This window comes from Notolabrus celidotus, unplaced genomic scaffold (genome assembly GCF_009762535.1).
Source record: "Notolabrus celidotus isolate fNotCel1 unplaced genomic scaffold, fNotCel1.pri scaffold_257_arrow_ctg1, whole genome shotgun sequence".
NCBI classification, from domain to species: Eukaryota; Metazoa; Chordata; class Actinopteri; order Labriformes; family Labridae; genus Notolabrus; species Notolabrus celidotus.
In genome coordinates, this window is record NW_023260100.1 from 4,895 (window position 1) to 25,209 (window position 20,315).

General features: G+C 42.6%; 2 protein-coding genes across 5 annotated transcripts; both read left to right on the forward strand.

Annotated features, from left to right (window-relative positions):
* The first annotated feature begins 2,582 nt into the window (after nucleotides 1–2,582).
* Nucleotides 2,583–12,689, forward strand: LOC117809358 (C-type mannose receptor 2-like). Its single transcript, XM_034678916.1, has 6 exons — nucleotides 2,583–2,682; nucleotides 3,794–3,984; nucleotides 5,433–5,646; nucleotides 7,650–7,997; nucleotides 8,114–8,208; nucleotides 12,268–12,689. The coding sequence occupies exons 1-6, from the start codon at nucleotides 2,670–2,672 to the stop codon at nucleotides 12,439–12,441; spliced, it is 1,035 nt and encodes a 344-aa protein (XP_034534807.1). The 5' UTR covers nucleotides 2,583–2,669; the 3' UTR covers nucleotides 12,442–12,689.
* A 335-nt stretch (nucleotides 12,690–13,024) lies between these two features.
* LOC117809357 (macrophage mannose receptor 1-like) lies at nucleotides 13,025–20,261 on the forward strand. 4 transcript variants are annotated; one of them, XM_034678913.1, is made up of 7 exons: nucleotides 13,025–13,059; nucleotides 14,763–15,112; nucleotides 15,822–16,006; nucleotides 16,161–16,380; nucleotides 16,510–16,851; nucleotides 16,971–17,065; nucleotides 20,209–20,261. In XM_034678913.1, exons 2-7 carry the CDS (start codon nucleotides 15,055–15,057, stop codon nucleotides 20,227–20,229), a joined length of 921 nt encoding a protein of 306 aa, XP_034534804.1. In that variant the 5' UTR covers nucleotides 13,025–13,059; nucleotides 14,763–15,054; the 3' UTR covers nucleotides 20,230–20,261. The 4 variants fall into 4 exon arrangements, with proteins under 4 accessions (XP_034534804.1, XP_034534802.1, XP_034534805.1 ...); XM_034678911.1 differs by lacking the exon at nucleotides 20,209–20,261 and adding an exon at nucleotides 17,407–17,666; XM_034678914.1 differs by lacking the exons at nucleotides 14,763–15,112; nucleotides 20,209–20,261 and adding an exon at nucleotides 17,407–17,666 and having other exon boundaries at nucleotides 13,033–13,059.
* The last annotated feature ends 54 nt before the right edge of the window (nucleotides 20,262–20,315 follow it).

Here is a 20,315-nt window from a genome sequence, read left to right on the forward strand (position 1 = left end):
ACCGAACTTATAAAAGATCAAATCAACTTTATTTATAAAGCACTTAACACAACAAGAGGGAACGGCCAGAGAGCGATATCAGTAATAATGAAATTAAAGGGAGAAGGAAAGCAAACTATCAATAACAGACAAAGAATGGATCGATATATGCTCCTTTCAATGGAAAAGCACAAAATCTCATGCATGGAAGGAATTTTGCTGGAAAAATGTGACCCGTTTTTTCATCCCTCCTTATTTGAAGGCACAGTATGATAATGGTGGCGCAGAGTGCTGGAGGAAAAGTGGGTGCCTAGCTGCAAATCACTTCCACATTTTCTGGGAATGTCAAAACATTCAGTACTACTGGAAAGAAATACATAAAACTATACAGAGCATTTTTGACACCATAATACCTTTGGATTTTAAGACCATGTATTTAAATTATATCTCCCCTGAAGTAAAAGGTGTTGATAAATACTTGATTGCTATTTTGCTGACAGCAGTTAAAAAGGCTCTCACCTGAAGATGTATGATGCAGGCTGGACCTCCAGTAAATAACTGGATAGAGGTGACAATAGAGGTTTACAGAATGGAAACTTTCTCTTTAAATTTAAGGTTAGAAGTGTTCAGATCACACTGGGCAAAATGGGTGAAATATGTCAAACCTCTGAGACCTGACTTTGTTAATTAGGTGCATTGTAGGAAGAAAGAAAGAAAGGTACTTTACTGATCCCCAGAGAGGAAATTCAATTTTTTCCACTCATGTTATTTTTCAGTCATGTTACACACACAGTTATTTTGGTATATACATACAGATGCACACACATGCAGTGAACATGCTTAGGGAGAGATGTCAGAGTGAGGATGCTGCAGTCAAACAGCGCACCCAGAGCAGTTGGGGGTTCGGTGCCTTGCTCAAGGACACCTCGGCAGTGCCCAGGCAAGTGAACCAGCACCTCTCCAGCCACCAGTACACTTGCCAAACTTCGTTCATACTGGGAATCGAACCGGCGACCCTTCGGTTCCCAAGCCAGGTCCCTATGGACTGAGCTACTGCAGCCCCCAAACATTCATGTGTTTATTTTTATTTTATTTTCAATCTATTTTACTTTCATTCTGGTAACTCACTTTAATTATTTGTGTCATAATACTTATTGGTATTATTTGAAAGTTTAGGCCTGGTGCTGATACTGCTTGATTTACTTTGTTTTTGGTTCTTTCTCTCTGGAAGTTTAGAGTTTTTGTTTTGCCTCAAAAAGAGAAAATCAAGTTCATAGAGGCGAACATGTAGATATAAGTTTGTATTCAAAGAGCTCAGAAGAATGTTGTATTCTTGTTATGTACTTATGTCTTGAATATTGTGTAATTGTAATGACAAAGTTCTATAGCACAATAAAAAAGAAAATCAAACAAATGAAATGAACATTAATAATAATAAGAGTAATGACTAGAAATACAATGAACAGTGCAGTGAGTATCTGAGCCAGTGAGGTTAGGGGAAGTTTAAAAGCTAATGAATAAAAGTGAGTTTGAGAAGACTTTTTAAAGTCTGGACCGAGGGGGGGCGGACCGGACGGTGGGGGGAAGAGAACTTTACAGTTTTGGGGCACAGATGGAGAAGGACCTGTCCCCATATCTCTTTGTCCTTGCTGTTCGGACAGACAGGAAGTTTTGGTGTGATGATCTGAGAGCTCTGACAGAGTGATATGGAGACAGGAGTTCTGTAAGAGGGGTCAAACCATGAAGTGCTTTATAAACAAACAGAAGGATTTTAAAATGAACTCTGGAGCTGACCGGAAGCCAGTGTAGGGAGGCAAGAACTGGGGTTATGTGGTCTCTCTTTTTTGACCTTGTCAGGATCCTGGCTGCTGCATTCTGAACTATTTGAAGGAGGGACAGTGAGGATTGAGTGATGCCAAAGTACAAGGAGTTACAGTAATGGATGCGTGATGATATGAAGGCGTGGATGACTTTTCCAGGTCTGAGGTGCTTGATATTGATTTGAGTTTGGAGATGGTGCAGAGCTGCATGAAACTTATTTTTACTACCTGCTTTATCTGTTGTCAGACTTTAGTCCTGAATCGAGTATGACTCCAAGGTTTCTTGCGTGAGGTTTCATGGAGGGGGCCAGTGAGTCAAGATGGGGAGGAATGCTATTGATGAGATGTGGTGGTCCTAATAAAATCACTTGTGTTTTATTGTTGTTGTGGAGGTTGTTGGTTCTAGGGGGGGTAGAGTTGTGTATCGTCTGCATAACAATGAAAATAAATGTTGTGTTTTTGAATAATGTGGCCTAGTGGGAGCAAGTATGTTGAGAAGAGGATTGGACCGAGTATGGAAAGATGTTGAAGGAGAACGAGAGGGACAGGTAGAATGGTCTGTGCACGCAGCACGCCTCTCGGTGGGTTGCCAGGTCTGATTGGCTGATTAACTTCACTTATTAGTCACATTCATGTCCAGATAAACATCCCATCTCAACAAAGCTCTAGATGTATTTCAGTTTATTCTAATACCAATGTCTCTTCTTAAGAGACTGACATGTTGCTAACCCGACTGGTCGATGTTTCCACTGATCAGAACCTTCAGCTCTTGTTTTTTTTAGTCGTAAGAGGAATTTGCTGTATCTTCCAAGCGGCAACCTCCAGGGTTAAAATATGAAGCCCGTGCAGAAGTGCTAAAAACTGAAGCTGATGACGCCTGCAGGTAAACCTGGAATCATAAATATCATATAATATATATAATATAATATATATATAATAACATCAGGACACATATACAAAACTAAGAGCTTCAAATGTATTTCTTTACTCACCTCAAATAAAGAAAAGTTTAAAGATTTTTCCTCCATTCAGTTTTTTATTGTAGCATTAAATAAAGAAAGACTTCCAACTTGACAGAAACGGGCAGATCTGACCAACCATAGACCGACCTGGAGTCCCTGAGCTCCCTTGTCTCGTAGGTTCCTCTGGATCTCTGCTGGAGATTCCTTTTTTGGGGTCTGTTATTCATCCTTTCTTTCTTTCTTTCTTTCTTTCTTTCTTTCTTTCTTTCTTTCTTTCTTTCTTTCTTTCTTTCTTTCTTTCTTTCCATGTTTCTTCATCCTTTATGTCTCCTTTCCTCACCCCGTCCTTCCCTTCCGTCATTCCTTCCCCATTTCTTCTCCTCTTTTTCTTTCTTCTGGTCTCCCTCTCTTCTCTCTTTTCTTAGACCTTTCTGGAGTCCCTGAGCTCCCTTGTCTCGTAGGTTCCTCTGGATCTCTGCTGCTGTGGACGTGGTCCAGACTCCAGCTGCTACAACTACTACTATCCGTCTCCCCACTATCATCTCTCTCTCTCTTCATCTCCCTCTATCCCTCTCTCCAACACGGTCTCAGCAGATGTGTGTCTAACATGAGTCTGGTCCTGCTGGAGGTTTCTGCCTGTTAAAGGAAGTTTGTCCTTGCCACTGTAACTTGCTAAATGCTGCAAAGTGCTCTGCTCATGGTGGATTAAGATGAGATCAGACTGAGTCCTGTCTGGAAGATGGGACTGGATCTGATCCGGTCTTGATGTTGGGTCTTTGTTAATAATAGAACATAGAGGACGGTCTAGACCGGCTCTGTTTGGAGTCTGAGGAGAACGTTTGTTGTGATTTGGTGCTTTATAAATAAAGATTGATTGAAACTTGTGACCAGACTTCAGATCTCTGTCCATAATAACACTTTATTTATGTTTTCTGAATTCAAACATATCCAGGGTTTTGCAGGATGTCAGTTTTATGTTGTAAAAAGTCATTTTTGCATAACTCTCATGAATATGTGTATTTGTCACTTCAGCACTGTGCACCATCGCACCACGAGTCAAACGCCGGTACCATTTTTATTACGAACACAAGAACAGGGATGAGGCTCTGACCTTCTGCAGAGAGAAGCACACAGACCTGGCTACAATCACCACCATGGACGACATGAACACTCTGAGGGGCATGGCGGACCTGGGCAAGATGGTGCACTGGGATTTCAGCTTTGTAAGTTGAATTTTAAACCATGTTAGAGTCGTTCCCTTAAATGCTTAATATTACTTTACAGTTTGGTTAAGTCTCTGATTAAATCTGGCGGAGCAATGAGTACAAAAATATCTAAAGTATCTACAGAGGCAGACTCAGGGAAAGGCATGGCCACCATTCCACCTGATCCGTGTCCGGTCCGTCTCCGATCCGTCACAGCTCTGATCGGTTTCTATTCTAGTCAATGTGTTAACTTCCACTGGATCCGCTCCGTTGTGGAGTCCAGTCCGGCAGGTCTGAGTCCTCCGGATCAGATCCACAAGACTTCTATTTGTGCCGGATGCCGGAGCACGACGCATCAATCTCAACAGAGCAGATGGAGCGGGACAGGAAGTCAGGTTTCACCAAAACCAAATGAAAACATCCGGTTAATTTTCAGAATAAAACACTCTGTGTTATCACCAGATCGTATTTCACTTAACTACAACAACAAACCAAAGTCATGATGAGCGGAGCCAGGCCTGGAGTCAACAGGTCAGAGGTTTTCAGAGGACCAGAAAGACAACATGGATGAGGAGAGGAGGAGGATCCTTGATTCAGGGATTACAGAAGGGGAAACCTGGGTCACATGACTCCAGCTGTCCGGAGGTCCTGCTCTGATCTAGTGGAAGTCCAGGCGTTACTCTGGCTGATGCTCATTAAAGAGTTATCACCATGTAATACCAGGAACTGCTCTGCAGCATGTCTAGTATAAAGGTTATTTTGGGGAGCACACTCATTTAATATTCAATTCAGGAATGGTAGGACAGTAAGGAAGTGACTGTTTGCATGCATGCATCTTTTATGGTTTTTAACGACATATGAAAAACCTCTAAGAATCAGGTTTGTCCTGTAAGCTGTTCCCAGGCCTGGAGTCAACAGGTCAGAGGTTTTCAGAGGACCAGAAAGACAACATGGATGAGGAGAGGAGGAGGAGGAGGATCCTTGATTCAGGGATTACAGAAGGGGAAAACCTGGGTCACATGACTCCAGCTGTCTGGAGGTCCTGCTCCGTGCTGAAAGCAGAACCAGCGGTCGTTGACGGACGAGAGAACACAGAGACGGGTCTGGTGGAAGTCCGGTGTTAGATTATGATCAGCGTTTGGCTCCTATCTGAACTGTGAGGAACTAATACACTACATCTATATATGTAAACCAAGCAGCAACCTCCGATCTTAGCCATGTCCTAAAAACTGCAGTTCCCCAAGCGTCCACTAGAGGCTGGCTGCAGAAACACCGGAAACCACATACACACCCATTCAAACCAAACTCATGCAAATCACCATGATCAGACTTGGAGGACAAAATGAGAATAAATCTGTATTTTATATGAAAATATGTCCTGGGCAGATTTTAAATATGATGCAGGCTCCTTGGGTTTCAATTTAACAACAGAGGTTCAGGATACATTAATCAAATGTTGCTTTCAGAGAGCCTGGATTGGGCTGTACGATGACGTGGAGAGCTGGAGGTGGTCGCTGTCAGACCCCAGTTTCTACGACCCCGGAGAGGCCGGGTTCACACGGTGGTCCGCTGCAGATAGAGTCAACAGCAGAAAACTCTGCACGACCATGAATATGCACGGAGGATGGGACGTTGCCAGCTGCACAGAAAGATTCAAATCAGTCTGCTGCAATGTCACAGGTGACAATATTAGAACATGGTGAAAAACGTTCATGTGTTTAACTTTTTAAAGTATTTCAGTTCAAATCTGAAGCAAATGTAAGAAATCCAGTAACATCAAAATCTAACTAAAAGTTAAGATGCTGTGAAGTGTTGATAAAACAGAACTTGATGGGTGAACCAGGGTCTAACTTCAGTTCAGGGGTAGATAATCTCCCCCCTAAACAGCCCCTGCTAGGGGGGGTAGTACTTTTCAAAGGTCCCAGGACTATCAGGGGGCGGGTCCTGTACTGCTGAACGTGTCTGATTGGTAGATTAACCTCAGTGTTTTTATTCCTCCCTCCGTCCACAATAACATCACACACATCTGTGATTCTCTTGATTTCTCTTTCTTTCATTAGTTTTTATTTGTTCTATCTTTTTTGTATGTGTGTGTACTTTTCAAAAGAAGAAGCCGGGATTCTCCGGGTCAACTTTTTTGCCAATTTTTTTTTTTCATTTTGTTTTTGCCCCAAAAAAAATCCTTTTTTTTTTTAAAATTTTTTTCTTCAAAATTTTCATTTTTCAAAAAAAAAAAAAATAATTTTAATTTAAAAAAAAAAAAAAATTCAAAATTTTTTCAAAAACTTTTTTTTTTCAAAATTTTTGGGTCAATTTTCTTTTTCAAAATTTCTTTTGTCAAAAATTTTTTTTTCCAATTTTTTTTTGTCAAATTTCTCCTAAAACCATTCACAGTCATTGTTTTTTCCATCTGTGATTCTCTTGATTTCTCTTTCTTTCATTAGTTTTTATTCGTTCTATCTTTTTTGTATGTGTGTGTACTTTTCAAAAGAAGAAGCTGTGATTCTCTTGATTTAGCAGCTTGTAACAGTAGTCTTCTCTCAGCCCACCGTGAATGCGTCTCTCCTCCCGGTGTTCCGGTTTTAAAAGTGACCCTGTAAACTGGAGACCTTCAGCTGAACGTGTCAGTGTTTGTGGAGTTTACACAGCTGTTGAAACACAGAGGGAGTTCCTGGGAATGCAAACTAGTTTAGTTTTTATTAAGATTTCAAAATATCCTCATCAGATATTTAATGATGGTCTAAAGACGTTTATGAGGGATGCATCCGGCTGAGAGTCTCCAGTTAACAGGGTCGCCGTTTAAACCAAAACACCGGGCGATCTCTGCGATCACGGCTTTTTGAGTTCAAAAGGATTTTAAAGCCGTGTTGAAACGTCTTTGCTACTCGCGCTTATCTCCTCTCACGTGTTGATTCAGTGAATCCATCTGTGATGAAATATAGCACCATCTAAAACAGACCAGCTGAGTCTCTTCATGCTAACAGGCTAACTGTTGTGTTGATTGATTCGTTGCTTTTTCATGTTTTTAACCGCAGGCGCTAATTTTTTACTATTTTTCATGTTTTTCTGCTTTTGGAGCACAATTTCAAATTTGAGGAAAATTCATTTTTTCGACAGGCTCCAGGTCAACTTTTTTTGTCCATTTTTTTTTGTCAAAATCTTTTTTTTTTTCAAAAAAAATATATATATATTTAAATTTTTTTTGTCAAATTTATTTTTTCAAAAATAAAATTTTCAAATTTTCTTTTCATATTTGTTTTTGTCAAAAAAAAATTCAAATTTTTTTTGTCAAATTTTTTTTTTTTCAAATTTTTCCAAAAACCATTCACAGTCATTGTTTTTTCCATGAAAAATGATGAATGTCATTCCTCTTTGTGTTACTGCCCTCTACTGGTCTGGTGGTGTAGTGCATTTACTTTTTTCCTCCATACGTCTCTGGCCTGATTTACACAATCTACCCGGGACTTCAGCCCGCGGTCCAAACGCAGACAACAATGGGGGACCAGGAACCTTTTAGTTCAGGGGGAAGTAGTTCTGTACCTTTACCTCTTACCAGTACTCAGGTAGGAGAGAGGGTCGTGGAGGATCTGTTGGATCAGTTTTGGCGGTAGGCCCATTTGCGTGGGGTCAAAGGAGCTCGGCAGTGGTGGCACAAACTCTCTTGTGGTCCTTTTGTTCTTCAGGTCCTAATGTGACATTCGATCTCATCCCCACCGACATGACATGGACCGAGGCCCAGAGCTACTGCAGAGAACACTACACAGACCTGGCCAGTGTGAGGAACATGGCAGAGAACCAGAAGATACAGAGCCTGGTGCCTTTTCTACAAAAAGCCTGGATCGGCTTCTCCAGAGAGTCCTGGAAGTGGGCGGATGGGAGTAACTCCTCAATGAGGAACTGGAACCCCGGGCTTTCAGAACCCAACAACTTATTTTCGAAGGAGTCTTGTGTGTCAGCGGACTTTGGCAATTTTGGAAAATGGGAGGACTGGCCCTGCGGATACAAGAGAGCATTCGTCTGCCACACTGCAGGTGAGAGGTATCTTTTGGATGAGGCTGACTTTACTGATTTGAGTGAGAGATGAATTAGAACAGAGGATATGACTGTGAAATGAATGAATAAAGGTCTGTTTGTCTGTTTCTCACAGGGATATCAAAGCAAGTGTTCAGACTGAGTGTGCAGAAGAAGGACCCCTCTCTGGACCTCAACGATCCTGCTGTGACGGACGACATCTTAGAGCAGGTGAATCATGTTCGACCTCTCTGCCTTAATGCAAAAACAACCAAATGACTCTGAAGGGCAAATTTAAATTAGTTTCCATCCTTCCCTGATCCCTTTGAGGTAAATTCAAATTACAGCAGCACAAGACAGAGTCTGAAGAGGAAGGAAACAGAGAGAGTGAACGATGAATACAGCAGATTTAAAACATGTTTCTCTATTGGACAGTTTGTCAGAACTTACTTGAGGCCGACCTAAAGTCCTCCTCCCCCCGCCTTTGAGTATTTGTCCCCCAGCAGGAGTCAGGGTCAAGATTGGCATCTAATCAGCAAATAGCAAAATGGCGGTTCTATTGAAACGTCACTTCCTGCTTCCTCTTCAAACCGCTTCACCTCCTCCACCCCAGCTCCTCCTTTCTGCTGTGTCTGATTTTACCAGTGTCATACGTATCGTCACTGATGCTCGCTCAGTTCTGAACCTTTGCTGCTGCTCTCCCTGCCTTTGCTTTTCATGCATACACATGAAAGAGAGGGGAAGTCTGCTCTCCCCATGTCAGGCTTTGGCATTCCACGCAGACACATGGAAGGGCAGGGATCTCCCAGAACAGAGCCATAGTACAAAATATATCTTACTGCATGAAAATAGATAATTCTTTAGACGAGGGTGGTCCTGACTGAACCCTCATGTGTTAGGGGAGTAGTTCTGGAGGCGGTGTGGATTGGGGGTCTTTGTGGTTGTACAAAGTAGTAAAAGCTGATTTATGGCAATGTGCCACCCAATGCACTGGATAATGTTTGGATATTATCATCAGTTTACAAAAGTAGACATAAAGAAAAACAACATAAAGACACTCTGAAGGAAAAGAAATGTTGCTCTCTGTTTGAGAAGTAAAGCATGGTGTCCCTCTTACACCTTGATGATTTAACCAGCGTTCTCCCGACGTGTCAAAATGCCTCTAAACTCTGACATACACTGATGTTTTTCAGTTTTGGGCGTTTACATATCATATTTATAACTTAAGCCCAACTATAGTCCACGTGTTTAAAGCGTGCTGCAGCGTAATGATGAAGTGTATAAAGAGGCTGCGGCTCCTTAATGACGATGTGTTGAAATGAGATGCTCTTCATCTGTGATTTAAAAAGGTGTTATTAAAAACTCTGCAGTCTCTCTGTGAGAACATGACGAGCCGTGGAGAGAGTCAGAGGAGTGAAACCAGCAGGAACACAGTCTCTGCTCTTTACAGGAAGTTACACTTGTTGACTGCAGCGCTTTCAGAAACGTCACATTCTGAACTTTAAAGCTGGGGTTGGTAGTCACGGAAAACTAGCATGAATTTGAATGTAGCATTTCCTCAGGACTCCATCTAACCCCTCCCCCCCCTCCTCCCTCAGAGCTCCTCCAGAACGACGCCCCCCCCCCGCTCACATGAACGAGCGCCGCTGATTCACGACCATATGATGGTGACTGATTCCAAACCGGTCCTCACCAAAACATTCTCACAGTGAAAGTTAAAAACACAAACAAACATGGCTGCTGTTAGCACTCACATCTGTCATGCTAGCATTATACTGTCGTCATGGTGACAGGATATCAGGAGGAAAGTTATAACACATATATAACACTGTAACAGCTCTACTGTTTGTTAAACCTGTTCAGATGTTCTTAAATCCTACAGTGTTGACAGTCAGTGAAGGCATCAGGAGAGGTGTAGAGTGTGTGAGCGGGAGAGAGGAGAGACAAGAGGAGAAGTTCTTCATTCATTCAAACATTGATTGTTGCTTTGTTGGTTGCTGTGGTAACGGCCGACAGTGACCGGTTATTAAAGATCAACGTGTTCACCAATCGGCTCGTCATCCCTACAGCGTCCGGACGGATGCTACAGTACATCTACATTTCTGTAGGACTTGCTAAATGTCATTAACTCTTCTGCTTGTCAGAGCCCCCGTGGTGAGAGCTCTTTATTTATTTATTTCTTTATTTCTTTATTTAACCAGATAAAAGACCCATTGAGATCGAGACCTCTTTCGCAAGGGTGACCTGACCAAGAGAGGCAGCAACATACGTCATAGTAAACAAAACAGACAGAGAACAACAACAAACATTAGAATATAAAATACAAGCAATTTGATCAAATAAAGTGCAGAAGTTATTTTACAGTAACAATTTAAGAACACAGGCACTGCTCCAAGGGTTTCTGTTGTCGTTTTCTTAAGATAGAGCGGAAAGCTTCCAATGAAACAAATGCTGACAGTTTCAGTTCAGATTGGAGGGCGTTCCCAGCAGAGGGGGCAGAGACACTGAATGCTTTTTTTCCCGTTTCAGTTCGAACACGAGGAGTAGAAAGATGCTAAATGTCATTTGATCGTACGGCATAACGGCTTCCAGTTCTCTGGAGAAAAGTGCATAAATAAGTAGGAGCCAAGCCAAGAAGAGCCTCATAAACCAGAGTCATCCAGTGTGTTTATCTCCTTACATTTAAGGAAGGCATGCCAGCTTTAGCGTACAGTTCGCAGTGGTGGGTGAGGCGGCTACAACCAGTGATAAACCTCAGAGCACAGTGGTAGACCGGAACCAAGGTCTGTAGGCAGCTGGATGAAGCACACATATACACAACATCGCCATAATCAAGTACAGGCAAGAAAGTATCTGACATCAGGAGCTTCAGAGCTCTAAGGGAGAAACATGACTTGTTTCTGTAATAGAAACCGAGCTTCACCCTTCATTTAGAGATCAGGTTTTTGACATGCACTTTGAATGAAAGGTCTCCATCAATAATTAGCCCCAGGTACTTGTAACTGGTGACCAGCTCTAAAGTTTTACCCTGGACAGTTCTAATTGAGGGGATACCCTCCGAGGGAACAGATGCATTTGAAAAAAGCATTCATTTGGATTTTTCCACATTTAAAACCATTTTCAATGTTTCCAGTCGATTTTGCATCAAAAGGCGGATTGCAAGAATTTAAAAGCCTGTGCAATCGAGTGTGAACAGCAGTAAATAACAGAGTCATCTGCATGAAGATGGTATGAGGCATTTGGCAAGTTTGCACACAGATCATTGATGTAGATTGAGAACAGAATGGGTCCTAAGACTGAACCTTGAGGTACGCCTTTTGTGACCTCAAGAGAGTCAGAACTAACTCCAGCCATCTGAACACATTGTGTCCTATTTGCCAAATAATCGGCAAACCAAGAGGCAGCCTGTTTGGAGATGCCATTCTTCAAGAGAATATCTAACAGGAGACTGATCGACAGTGTCAAATGCCTTGGATAGGTCAATGAACAGAGCAACACAAAACCTTTTAGAGTCCAATGCCTCAAATACATTTTTAGACTCTGATCCGGACTACAGTCCTGAGCAAAGCCCCTCATGGGGTCAGAGGGGACAGGCCCGAGGTGGAGCGAGAGGGGCAGTCAGTAGAGTCAGGGGAAGCAGAGGCAGGAGACGGGGAGTGAACGCCGGGGACATGTACGCTCTGCAGGAGGCGGGCAGAACGGCAGGACAGGATCTGATTGGTTTAAAATTTTGGCACCCAAAAAACGGTGATTGGTTTGATGATTTGGCTCCTGATGGCAGGGATTGGTTGGTGTTTTCCCAGGTTTACTCCGGCTGTAGAGAGCAGCTTTCTTTACCTCTTTTTTAAGAACACATTATGTATTGATCACCATCAGGACAGAAAGATCATTTTAACCAGGAGAACAAAAAGAGGATCTACATCTGAACACCAACCCCAGCTTTAATTCAACAACAGCAGCTTTATCGATGAACACCAGCAGACTCCAACATGCTGGCCTTAGCTTCTGTTTCAGAGGCTCTGCTGTTTGACACTGAGTGAGGACTCCAAGGCTTCACACACTCACACACACACACACACACACACACACACACACACTTGCAGACACACACAGCTCTACGTGTGTGAGCATGTGTCAACCATCACAGAACCCACCTACATGATTCATACTTACTCGCCGTACTTCAGCGTGCTCACCAAGGTGTGAAAGCGCCATAGTCTCCAGACGAGGAGAGCATCAATGAACTTTTCCTGAATGTGAGTCATGATGTCGTGGATTTTTGTGTCTCAGATCAAACAGAAGCTGAAGGACGGGGGTCTGGATGAAAACATCAAACTGAGCTGGAGGAAGCAGCCGGGTGGAAACGTCTTCCAGAAGCTGAAGACCGAGGAGGAGGAGGAGAAGAAGAAGGATGAGGACGACCTTGAATGTCGTCAAGAGGACAAAATGTTGTTCTTTCTTTAACATCCTGGTGTTAGGGGTTGAGTTAGAGCTTCAATAAGTGAAGTTAGAACAGTTTGTTGTTATTGAATCTCTTTAGTCAGTTTCTAATGTAATAAACTGTGTTGAGTTATCTCTTGGCTTGTAGGACGATGTAACAGGAGTCTGACTTTTCCTTACCTTTAGAGATAGTTGAGATGAAGTGTGTGTGTGTGTGTGTGTGTGTGTGTGTGTGTGTGTGTGTGTAGCATCAGTCTCTGTGGCTGATTCAGAGTGACTTCATGTTGAGTACTGGAATAAAATAAATAAACTGGAACAGTGTGGAACCAGAGGGAGTAATCTTGAATTGGGTACGAAAATGACACGTCCAAAATGATTTGCCCCCTGGTCATCAGCAGTCAGTAGTTCACCCTTCCTGAGCCACACCTGTAACATCCTCTTCAAGTAGTTCTTCACAAGTGTAGTGGGAGCAGTGCTTCTTGGTTTTTAATTGTTGGCCTTGAATACAGCCTCTTGAAAGTAGTCAACTCCTCCCCTGGTCCCGCCCCTTAATTAGCTGACCCATACATAAAGCACCTGTCGCAGCATGGCTGCCTCTTTGTCTTGTCTGCTTGCTGGTTGCCACATGCTCCTTGCACTGAGGTAGGTTGCAAATCAAAAGGATTATTCCAAGCTTGTTTTTAAGTAACTTTGCACTTACTTAAAATTCCCCCGAACCCTGGAGGACACCTTGTGACAGAGGAGCAGTTGTCTGTTTGGATGAAGTGTTGTCTGTTGGAGAGGTATGATTTTACACAGGAGAGGGCGCTGCCAGTTATAGTGAGGTAGGATTCACAGCAGGAGAGTTGTTGAACCTGTGTTGCCTTTTTACTGAATGTGTTTGTATATTTCCTTGGGTGAAATTCCCCAGGTGGCGTTCTCGGGCCAGTTAAAATTCTGTTCTTTATTTTATGTCCATCCCTTAGTCCCCCCCGCCCCCTCCACCTTGCCACACAAGGTTGGCACATGTCTCTTGAGGGATTTTGGCCCATTCTTCCACTGTTCCATCTGGTCCAAAGTACATGGTGTCTGAGCATGGACAGTCACTTTGAGCACCTGCCACAGGTTCTCCACAGGATTTAGATTGGGGGTCTTTGCAGGCCACTCCAGGACCTTGGTTTAGGTGTCCTTAAAGAACTGTTGGACCAATTTTGACGTATGCTTCGGGTCATTGTCTTGTTGGAAGACCCAGCGCCGACCTAAGCCTGGACTAAGAGCAGAGATCTTCATATAATACCTCAAAATGTCCACATAACTTTCTTTTTTCATGATGCCATGCACCAGAACAAGACTCCCTGTGCCTGAGGCTGCAAAACAGCCCCACAGTACGATGCTCCCCCCACCATGTTTAACTGTGAGAACAGTGTTCTTAGGGTTGAAGGACTCTCCCTTTCCTCACCAGACATAATCAATATCCATGTGCCCAAACAGTCCCATCAGACCAAAGGATGGACTTCCAAAACTCATCTTTACCTTTCAAATGTTCACGGGTAAACCTCAGTCTGGCTCTGATGTGCTGCTCTTTGAGTAAAGGGGTTCTTCTGGGACGATGGTCCTGAAGTCCACTACGATGAAGATCCCTCACAACTGTGTTCCTTCAAACATCAACTCCAGAGGAGGTCAGGTCAGCAACAATCATCTTGGGGCTTCTTGAAAACATCTTTGAGTATTTTCCTCTCCTGAGTTCTTGAAATCTTGTGTTTTCTACCTCGCCTAGGTTTGTTCCTACAGTTTGTCTCCTTGTTCTTTGCATTGATTCAACATACAGCTGTTCCTGACACTGTAAAACACCTGGACAGGACAGTATAGCCTTCCCCCTTATTATGAGCCTCTATTATCTTCTTTCTGAGCTCAACACTGATGTCCTTTGTCTTTGGCATGGTGAGTAAGAGTAGTCTCTCTCAATGATGTGTGTACCAAAGCTACCAAAGAACATTGGTGAATGTTTGATTATATCAAGTTTTATCAGAGGTGCAAACATTGGGCAGAATTTAAGGAAAATGTTCCATAATATAATAACTGTGGTTTATATATCACCTTTCCAGAAACCCAAGGTCACTTCACAGGGTCAGGTAGGGGGTCTGGGGGGTAGGTGGGCCAACCCTAGCTGATGGGGAAAGGCCTTGAGGAAAAGGTGCATAATTCCTGGGATGCAAATAATTTTGGCCTCAACTATAATTTGCATTCACGACACATTAACCCTTATGCATCGTCATGATGACTAAGCTTTTTCTTGATAGCTGGGCTGAATTACTCAAACACCAGTGGTGGAGCCAGACTGTTGACTGGGGCTCTGATTTTTGTAGGGTTAGCCAGAGGAGGTAGCATTAAGAGCTTACCCCAAACCCAGGAGGGTTATCTCCAATAACACATCAACTCCAAACATCCCAAACATTTTAAATCCCTGGAACCACAGACTGGTCACCGTGAGGGACTGTAGTAGAAGTATGATTTCAGAAAATGTTCTGGAAAATGATTTACCTACTATGCAAACAATATTTGCCTGTGATCAAGAACCATGAAGAGAGGTGACATGATTTGTGAGCTAATCATGTAATATAAGAAGCCGTCTGAGCGTCTGTGGATCAGAGGTGTCAGATGAACAGAGAGTGGACAAAGATGGACCGACTTCTTCTTCTACTCATCGCTGCATCAAGCAAGTATTTCATAGGATTTATGCACATCATCATTTTTATTACAGTACATAACAAATACATGTGTTGTGGCTTTAAAACTTGTGTACTGACTTGTGTACTTGAGTTGAATAATGAATTCATTCATGAACAGCCTATGCAAACTGAATATGATTATTTTAATTCTTTAACCACATTTTATGATTTGTTTACCATGACAGTGATAAGACCTTCAGTGATATAAAACAGTCCACACTGTAACAAGTTTGAAAAACAAAGAGGGAAAAGTTATTAAAGTTGGGGGAAGAGGTCACAACTTTTACAAAACAGATTTAATGACCCCGTGTCCGAGTTCAGGAAGGATGCCCGTTGAGTACCTCAAGGATCAATGATTGGTCCAAAACTATTAAAAACTGAAGGTATGGTTTTTGGGGCGTCAAAGAGAAACTACGTTAAGAAATCTGTAATGTTACCACTGAAAGAGTTTCTGAAAGTCCATTCCTTTGAGTGGTGATTGATCCTCAGTTAACATGGAAACAAAATACTGACTAGTGTTGTAGTCCAGTCACCAAACCTTGAGTCCCAGCTGAGTCTCTAGTCCTCAGTGTTTGAGTCCAAACTCTTGACTGTCTGAACCTGAGCTGTAGAAATCAATGCACTACAATAACACATCTGAATACACTGAAACCCAATAATACCAGTCTCATCTTATCAGCATGTCTGTCACTACAGGAGCGTGCGCTGCCTCTTCACAAGTTAAACGTCAGTACCATTTTTACTATGACGCCAAGACCTGGACCGAAGCCTTACAGTTCTGCAGAGAGAAGCACACAGACCTGGCCACCATCCACAGCATGGAGGGAGTGAACACTCTGATGAGCAAGGCAGATTCAAACAAGATGGCCTCCTCTGGAAACGTGAGCTCACCTTTATTGTGTCTTTATTTTTGATTGTTTCAAAAAAGGCAGCTTTGAAGCTTTAAACATATCCACCTAATATCAGAGACCCTGCAGAGGGCTCTATGAGCAGTCTGCTTTCTTAATGATATGTATTGTACCATGTGATGTCCAGAGAGCCTGGATTGGGATGTATGATGACGTGGACAGCTGGAGATGGTCTCTGTCAGACCGAAGTTTCTACGACCCTGGAGAGACCGAGTTCAGACGATGGTGGGCTGGAGAACCGGACAATTTGAACAGTAAAGAGAGCTGTGCAAGGATCGATCATAGGGGAAGGTGGAACGATGTAAGCTGTATGAACATCCTTCAGGCAATCTGCTGTAATGTCACAGGTGAGCACATGAACTACTGCAGTAAGGTTCATATTGTATCATATTGTTACAGCAAGTATCGGTTCTTATCGTATCGTGTCATATTGTTATTGTCTTGTATTTTGATTCCTCACTGTGATCTCATTTCTGGTCCTAGTGTCTCATTTGTCCCCACCCCCACCTCCACAACATGGACTGAGGCCCAGAGCTACTGCAGAGAACACCACACAGACCTGGCCAGTGTGAGGAACGAGGCAGACAACCAGAAGATACAGGAGCTGATTGCTCCTGGACATTTTTACTGGATCGGCCTCTCCAGAGAGTCCTGGAAGTGGTCTGATGGGGGTAACTCCTCCTTTAGGTACTGGGTATCAGGTAAACCTGATAACTATGGTGGAGCTGAGTCATGTGGGGCAATGGCGTTCGATCACGGTGGAAAATGGGACGACTATCCCTGTGACAGCACGAAAGCATTCGTCTGCTACACTACAAGTGAGTGGTATCTGTTGTGTTAAAGCTGACTTTGATTATATCGTCTTACAGTGGGGTTTCCACTGAGAACTTAAAACATGCAACAGAGGAAAATAAGACTGTTTGTCTGTTTCTCACAGGGATATCAAAGCAAGTGTTCAGACTGAGTGTGCAGAAGAAGGACCCCTCTGTGGACCTCAACGATCCTGCTGTGACGGACGACATCTTAGAGCAGGTGAATCATGTTCGACCTCTCTGCCTTAATGCAAAAACAACCAAATGACTCTGAAGGGCAAATTTAAATAAGATAATGAAAGGCTTTACTGTTCCTTTGGAGGTACATTCAGCAGCACACAACACATCTCAACAGGTAGAGAAGAGATTCAGACTTATTGATGAACATGAATGCATCAAAATAAAAACATTAACTTCTTGCTGTTCAAGAGCTGAATATCATATTTAAATTAATGTTGGATTGTTGTAATGAGTCTGGGTCTCCACGGAGGTCCTCCTCTCATGTCCCAACTGTCCACATTGACCCAGTTATTAACACAACCCTAACCTGTGGTGTCTCAGATCAAACAGAAGCTGAAGGACGGGGGTCTGGATGAAAACATCAAACTGAGCTGGAGGAAGCAGCCGGGTGGAAACGTCTTCCAGAAGCTGAAGACCGAGGAGGAGGACGACCTTGAATGTCGTCAAGAGGACTAAATGTTGTTCTGTCTTTAACATCCTGGTGTTACGGGTTGAGTTAGAGCTTCAATAAGTGAAGTTAGAACAGTTTGTTGTTATTGAATCTCTTTAGTCAGTTTCTAATGTAATAAACTGTGTTGAGTTATCTCAGAGAGAGAGAGAGAGAGAGAGAGAGAGAGAGAGAGAGAGAGAGAGAGAGAGAGAGAGAGAGAGAGAGAGAGAGAGAGAGAGAGAGAGAGAGAGAGAGAGAGAGAGAGAGAGAGAGAGAGAGAGAGAGAGAGAGAGGAGAGAGAGAGAGAGAGAGAGAGAGAGAGAGAGAGAGAGAGAGAGAGAGAGAGAGAGAGAGAGAGAGAGAGAGAGAGAGAGAGAGAGAGAGAGAGAGAGAGAGCACGCCCCTCGTCTGATCTGTGATGGGAGTGTGTTTCAAAAAGCTGCCTTCTTTTATTTCTGTAGTTTTAACTCTAGAGATGGACAATATTTACCCTCTGAGAAATCATCTTCTGATTCTATTTATTATTATTGCAAAAATACAATTTGATCTGATAAAATCTACCAACAGATTATAACTGTTTCCATTCACTCATTGGAGAGCCTACCGTACAGATTCTTACAGTATACCATCCACCTTTATGAATGAATGAATATGATGAATAAAGGAGGATCTTATCTTATTGTAAGATGAGAGTTTGGTCTAAGTATTTGTATCATTGAGTCTTTAATGAAGTTTGAAAGACTTCTATTTCATAAACTAATTCAGACCCATTAGTCCTCAATAACTACAGACCAATCATGAAAATACCATTTCTTTCTAAAATCCTAGAAAAGTCGTGTTACATCAATTGCTCTCCCCTCTGACTCAGAACTGTTTCTTTGAAAAGTTCCAGCAGAATCTACATTACTGAAAATAAGAAATGACCTTTAACTAGCTGCTGACTCAGGTAACTGCTCCATTCTTTTACTTCTGGATCTAACTGCAGCCTTTGACACTGTTGATCATCCCACTCTTATTGATGGATTACAACAATGGGCAGGGGTCTCTGGCCCCGCCTTGAACTGGTTTTCCTCATATTTATCCAACAGATCCTTCAGTGTCTCCATTAGCAACTCAACCTCCTCCTCTGCTCCTATTCCCTGTGGTGTTCCACAAGGTTCCATACTCGGTCCAGTCCTCTTCTCAACATACTTGCTCCCACTAGGCCACATTATTCAAAAACACAACATTTATTTTCATTGTTATGCAGACGATACACAACTCTACCCCCCCTAGAACCAACAACCTCCACAACAACAATAAAACACAAGTGATTTTATTAGGACCACCACATCTCATCAATAGCATTCCTCCCCATCTTGACTCACTGGCCCCCTCCATGAAACCTCACGCAAGAAACCTTGGAGTCATACTCGATTCAGGACTAAAGTCTGACAACAGATAAAGCAGGTAGTAAAAATAAGTTTCATGCAGCTCTGCACCATCTCCAAACTCAAATCAATATCAAGCACCTCAGACCTGGAAAAGTCATCCACGCCTTCATATCATCACGCATCCATTACTGTAGCTCCTTGTACTTTGGCAGCACTCAATCCTCACTGTCCCTCCTTCAAATAGTTCAGAATGCAGCAGCCAGGATCCTGACAAGGTCAAAAAAGAGAGACCACATAACCCCAGTTCTTGCCTCCCTACACTGGCTTCCGGTCAGCTCCAGAGTTCATTTTAAAATCCTTCTGTTTGTTTATAAAGCACTTCATGGTTTGACCCCTCTTACAGAACTCCTGTCTCCATATCACTCTGTCAGAGCTCTCAGATCATCACACCAAAACTTCCTGTCTGTCCGAACAGCAAGGACAAAGAGATATGGGGACAGGTCCTTCTCCATCTGTGCCCCAAAACTGTAAAGTTCTCTTCCCCCCACGGTCCGGTCCGCCCCCCCTCGGTCCAGACTTTAAAAAGTCTTCTCAAACTCACTTTTATTCATTAGCTTTTAAACTTCCCCTAACCTCACTGGCTCAGATACTCACTGCACTGTTCATTGTATTTCTAGTCATTACTCTTATTATTATTAATGTTCATTTCATTTTTAATAATATTGCTCTCTTACCACTCCTCTTTTCCTCTCTCTCCCTCTGTTTATGTGAGTTTTATTTTTCATTTTCTTTGTGTTTTCTCATTTTCTGTTGTAAAGCACTTTGGATCAACTGTGTTGTGTGTAAAGTGCTTTATAAATAAAGTAGATTTGATTTGATTGGATATATTGCACTGCCTCTTTAAGGTTACTCAGGGTGATATGGTTTGAGTTTAAGTAAATGTGTCACGTGTGTTGGATGTGCTGTTGTCCTATGTTGATGAAGGGTCATTAAAGGCATCACGAGGCAAAGTAGAAGTTGTCCCATGCTCTTTCTTCCCCACAGCCCTGAAGGATCATTAATTCAGATTCAAGTTAACCCTGTTGAAGTTGAACAGATCTGAAGAGATGAAACAAGTTACGGCGTTACATTATCTTTAACCACAGAGAAGAGGTCCCACTTCTCCTCAGTGTGGTGGATGCACGTGTTCCTGACCACACCTTTGACCTGTTTAGTTTCTGATCTTGATTAAGTCAAATTAAGTCAAATCACTCCCACTCTATGCCTTTTTAAAGTGTAAGCTGATCAGCTGTTTCAACATCTCTCTGTCCGGAGTCTCAGATGGGAAGAAACAGAGAGTGAGCGAAGATGGACAAACTTCTTCTTCTCATCATCATCATCATCGCTGCATCGGGTCAGTGTTTTTTATTCACATGTTAATATCATTC